We start from the raw sequence: 5940 nt of genomic DNA, 5'->3' as shown, positions 1-5940 counted from the left end.
AGCAGTGAGGAGGGGTGAGCCGTGAGGAGGGTGAGCAGTGAGGAGGGTGAGCAGTGAGGAGGCAGCAGCAGACGCCGAAGGGGTGACGCAGGTACTGCCCCCACCGTCAAGGCCACGCTGGCCACCACAGGACCCGCCGGCCTGCAGGCCTCTTACATCACTATGGTGGGAGGCCCCATCATCAAGGGGGAAGGGGGGGGGCAAGTGTGTCAAATTATAGTGGGAAGGAGTGGGTGAGGGGTGTATGGGGGGTGAGGGTGTATGGGGGGTGAGGGTGTATGGGGGGTGAGGGTGTATGGGGGTGAGGGTGTATGGGGGGTGAGGGTGTATGGGGGGTGAGGGTGTATGGGGGTGAGGGTGTATGGGGGGTGAGGGTGTATGGGGGGTGAGGGGTGTATGGGGGGTGAGGGTGTATGGGGGGTGAGGGTGTATAGGGGGTGAGGGTGTATGGGGGTGAGGGTGTATGGGGGGTGAGGGTGTATGGGGGGTGAGGGTGTATGGGGGGTGAGGGTGTATGGGGGGTGAGGGTGTATGGGGGGTGAGGGTGTATGGGGGGTGAGGGGTGTACGGGAAGTGAGGGGTGTACGGGGAGTGAAGGTGTATGGGGAGTGAGTGTATTTGAAAAAAAAATGAGGTGGAACGAACACAATAAATGATGTAATGAGGGAGTGCAGAAATTGGAAGAATTGGTTGGAGGAAGGTGTGAGGGGAGTGAAAGTGAGAAAGGGGGAGGGGGGTTAGCATCCCCACAGGGAGGGGGGGGTTAGCATCCCCACAGGGAGGGGGGGGTGTACCACGACACATTAGTCCAGAGGAGGAGGAAGGCCGGGGGGGGGGGAGGGAGGGGGGGAGGGTTGACTGACTTAATATTCGCTGCATGAGACCAACAGCAAACAGTACACAGAAGGGAATCAGTACAGTGTAAACACAAAATATAGCTCAAGCCTGACGGACGGACCACCACTCCACAGAGTATTTGCTCCAGGACAACAGACTACAGAAGACACGTCATGTGAGCGGGGGTGCCCAATAGGACTCCACCTCTAGCACCCCCCCCCACGCCCCCCTCCAGGGCTCCTGCTGAGAGCTATGGAGGATGAAGACCTAAATTTCCGGGAGTAATGTCGAGCAGGGATAAGGGCGAGGCCCGAGGAAGGAGAGGACAGGGCGTCGAGACGCTCCACGCCCTGCTGCAGTCTGCCATTAGTGGGTTCGTGGGTAGGAATGTGGGTCTCCCTGCGGCGCCCGGACCAACTGCCCCATTCAGGGTGAAGGTGGGTGCCCCAGGCGTGGGTCTGGGCACCGTACAGACCCATTATACCCCCATCACCGCTTACACCCTGGGTGTGAACACATGGTGTATGGTGACACCTCTATGGTCTCTGTCTCCTCCATCATCTTGAGGTTATCTTGAGATGATTTCGGGGCTTAGCGTCCCCGCGGCCCGGTCCTCGACCAGGCCTCCTTTTTGTTACACACTCCCCAGGAAGCAGCCCGTAGCAGCTGTCTAACTCCCAGGTACCTATTTACTGTTAGGTAACAGGCGCATCAGGGTGAAACATTTTTGCCCATTTGTCTCCGCCTCCACCAGGGATCGAACCCGGAACCTCAGGACTACGAATCCGAAGTGCTGTCCACGGCTTACTGCGGTCCACGCCTCATAGCCGCCCACGCCACATAGCTGCCCACGCCTCATACCTGACCATGCCACATAGCCGCCCACGCCACATAGCCGTCCACGTCACATACCTGACCATGCCACATAGCCGCCCACATCACAAAGGGGGCATGTTGGGAAAAAGGGTAGGAGATGGAGAATGGGAAAGGGGGGGGGGAGACAGAGAGAGGGGGTGAGGGAGACTGAGATAGAGCCCCGGGTACAGCCGGGTAACCCATCTAATTGCATGATACATTAATTGAAGTGTTACCTCCGCCACACCCACCTCGGCCACACCCACCTCCGCCACACCCACCTCGGCCACACCCACCTCCGCCACACCCACCTCGGCCACACCCACCTCCGCCACACCCACCTCGGCCACACCCACCTCCGCCACACCCACCTCGGCCACACCCACCTCCGCCACACCCACCTCGGCCACACCCACCTCGGCCACACCCACCTCGGCCACACCCACCTCGGCCACACCCACCTCGGCCACACCCACCTCGGCCACACCCACCTCGGCCACACCCACCTCGGCCACACCCACCTCCGCCACACCCACCTCCGCCACACCCACCTCCGCCACACCCACCTCGGCCACACCCACCTCCGCCACACCCACCTCGGCCACACCCACCTCCGCCACACCCACCTCGGCCACACCCACCTCCGCCACACCCACCTCGGCCACACCCACCTCGGCCACACCCACCTCGGCCACACCCACCTCGGCCACACCCACCTCGGCCACACCCACCTCGGCCACACCCACCTCCGCCACACCCACCTCCGCCACACCCACCTCCGCCACACCCACCTCCGCCACACCCACCTCCGCCACACCCACCTCCGCCACACCCACCTCCGCCACACCCACCTCCGCCACACCCACCTCCGCCACACCCACCTCCGCCACACCCACCTGCGCCACACCCACCTGCGCCACACCCACCTCCGCCACACCCACCTGCGCCACACCCACCTCCGCCACACCCACCTGCGCCACACCCACCTCCACCACACCCACCTGCGCCACACCCACCTGCGCCACACCCACCTCCGCCACACCCACCTCCGCCACACCCACCTCCGCCACACCCACCTATACTAGAACACGGTAACCAATATTTACCTGTAGTCGTCCGCCACCTTACAGGGACACGCACACTTACCTGCAAAAATAAAATCACTTGAGTCATGTGTCATAGTTCTTAAGACGTCAACACACACACACACACACACACACACACACACACACACACACACACACACACACACACACACACACACACACACACACACACACACACACACACAACGTTTAAATAAACCACAGCAAATTTCACACCATACGCGGGTTAATAAAAATGGTGCTCCCCGGCCGCGACAGGTCGGCCCCAACAGCCACTCCTAATATAAGTCACCTTGACATGTGCACAGAAAATAGAAGTACGAAGCTGGGGGGGGGAGGTAAGAGGGGGGGGGGGAGGTTGCACAATTACATTACAGAGGTCACTTCCTGTGGCACGAGTGACCCCCCGGTGGTCAGGTTGAAGGGTGAGCACCGCCTCACAACACTGGGTCACACCCCCTCACCCGGGGAGTATAGTGAGGGGCGGGTGTAGTGAGGGGCGGGTGTAGTGCATAGTGTAGTGACGGGGGGAGGGGGGAATTCACTAGGGGATACGGGTCTGGTGTAACGTGTCTTGGGAAAAGGATTATGTGTGGGGGTGGCGCAGTGAAATGATGGGGGAGGGGGGGGGAAAGGGAGGGGGGGAAAAGGGAGGGGGGGAAAGGGAGGGGGGGAAAAGGGAGGGGGGGAAAAGGGAGGGGGGGAAAGGGAAGGGGGGAAAGGGAGGGGGGAAAGGGAGGGGGGGAAAGGGAGGGGGGGGGGAAAGGGAGGGGGGGAAAGGGAGGGGGGGAAAAGGGAGGGGGGGAAAAGGGAGGGGGGGGGGTTTAGTGAGGTTGAAGGGGAGGCCAAGGGGAGGGGGTTGGGGTGAGGGGGTGTGGGAAAATGTGCAGCGAGACCTGGGGAGGTTCACACGACCCCGCCAAACACCACACACAAACTACGTAATGAAGCCCGGCCCCCAGTGTAGGCGGCGGCTCCGGCACCACCACCAGTATATACACCAACACCACACCACGACTTTATACACCAGCAGGCAGGGTGGCAGGGTGGCAGGCAGGGTGGCTGGCAGGCAGGGTGGCAGGCAGGCAGGGTGGCAGGCAGGCAGGCAACAAGCCGGGTCCCTCAAGGATAGTTCCTAAGACCATTTTCTTTCTCGGTAACACTAAGACCCCAACCACGGGATGAGAGTCCTACATGACAATATTTGCAGATGTTGCAACATTAATCATACGAGTTGGAATACATCAAGATTTGTAAATACTCTCCCATGAAGACCTAGATAAACTATATGCAGTTGGTCCAAGAAATGGTTAATGGGTTTCAATACCAGCAAGTGTAATGTGATGCAGCAGAACGGTACGCAATAAAGGGGCACAACCTCCATGGTAAAGACAAAGAAAATGACCTAGAAGTAAACATACCATCAACCAAACAGAACCAAACAGAACCAACCATACCAAACAGAAGTAAACATACCGTCCCATAGGAACTATGGCACCACATAGGCATAGTGCCTATGAGTCACTCATAGAGAGAGCAGCATCAACAACACAATCTAGTGAGCACCAGAACACACACTTCAGGAACCTAGTTGAGAGCCCATTACAAAATATACACCACCTACGTGAGACCAGTCCTAGCGTATGCGCCTCATCATTGGAGCCATGACCTCCAAACACACAAGGAAACAAAAAGACAAAAATCTTAAAATTGCAACAAGAGGAGACATCAAATACTTGGGTGGCCTGACGCGGTGGAAAATTAGAATGTGTTCACAATGATCTCCATCAGCACGAAAGGGCAAGTGTGAGACACACACACACACCACGTCACCTCACGTCACTAGGACGTCACGTCACTGGGACGTCACCTAACATAACCTCACGTCACTAGGGAGACAGAAGAGTTAGAGGGTCACTGGGAGACAGAAGAGTTAGAGGAGACATAATCACCACATACAAGATTCTCAGAGGAATTGACAGGGTAGATAAGGACAGACTATTTACCACAAGAGGCACACGCACTAGGGACACAGGTGGAAATTGAGTGCCCAAATGAGCCATAGAGACGTTAGAAAGAATTTTTTCAGTGTCAGAGTAGTAGACAAATAGAATGCATTAGGCAGTGATGTGGTGGAGGCTGACTCCATACACAGTTTCAAGTGTAGATATGATAGAACCCGAGTAGGCTCAGGAACCTGTACACCTGTTGATTGACGGTTGAGAGGCGGGACCAAAGAGCCAGAGCTCAACCCCCGCAAGCACAATTAGGTGAGTACACATGACAGCAGTTCTGGAGGTCTGGAAATATATACACGCTCGGCCGGTTAGAGAGAGGCGGAGCCCAAGAGCAGAGTGCAGATAGAAGAGAACACAGCCCTGAACGCCTTGGTGCTTTCTACTAACGTCACAAAACAAATGTTATAACAACCCTACGCTTGACTAAATGCATCAGTGAAGACCACATCTGGAGTTTTCTCTCGCAGCACCCACTCTCGCGGCTCCCACTCTCTCAGCTCCCACTCTCTCAGCTCCCACTCTCTCAGCTCCCACTCTCTCAGCTCCCACTCTCGCGGCTCACCAGCACGGCGCCCAGGGTCAGTACACACACACATGAAACTCACTCGATAAGATTCTTTCCCCTTCGGATAAGTGTCCGTGCGCGAAGCAACAGTTATAGTGATCAAAGCCTCGATACTTGTCGTCCAGGCGAAGGTTGCATCAAGACAACTCTTGATAATTCGAAAGGCGAAGCTTACAAAGCTAAGGCTCAACGCTATTAGCAAATGTAGGCGAATACATAAGCTTCAATACGAACAGCGGCTTCAGCAGCAGTAACAGCCGCTTCAGCAGCAGTAACAGCCGCTTCAGCAGCAGTAACAGCCGCTTCCAGCAGCAGTAACAGCGGCTTCAGCAGCAGTAACAGCCGCTTCAGCAGCAGTAACAGCCGCTTCAGCAGCAGTAACAGCCGCTTCAGCAGCAGTAACAGCCGCTTCAGCAGCAGTAACAGCAGCAACAGAAAAGACAGCAGCAAGAGGAGGTCCGTAACAGCCAAAACATCTCCAAATGCAGATTATAATTCACTTGCGTGTGGCCAAGTAAGGCTGGCCAGGGGTTGGGGGGAGCCGGGAACACCTGAGTCA

General features: G+C 57.0%; 1 protein-coding gene across 1 annotated transcript in view; it reads right to left on the bottom strand.

Annotated features, from left to right (window-relative positions):
• LOC138369151 (glutamine-rich protein 2-like) overlaps nt 1–4307 on the bottom strand; it is a 9506-nt gene extending 5199 nt beyond the window's left edge. The window contains exons 1-2 of the mRNA XM_069332084.1: nt 4275–4307; nt 1929–2768 (exon numbers count right to left, since the gene is read on the bottom strand). Coding sequence (XP_069188185.1) covers nt 1929–2768; nt 4275–4307 — 873 coding nt within the window. The remainder of the gene's footprint in view (nt 1–1928; nt 2769–4274) is intronic.
• Between the last annotated feature and the right edge of the window lie 1633 nt (nt 4308–5940).

This window comes from Procambarus clarkii, chromosome 27 (genome assembly GCF_040958095.1).
Source record: "Procambarus clarkii isolate CNS0578487 chromosome 27, FALCON_Pclarkii_2.0, whole genome shotgun sequence".
In the NCBI taxonomy this organism is placed as follows: domain Eukaryota; kingdom Metazoa; phylum Arthropoda; class Malacostraca; order Decapoda; family Cambaridae; genus Procambarus; species Procambarus clarkii.
This window is presented reverse-complemented; position numbering and strand designations above follow the sequence as displayed.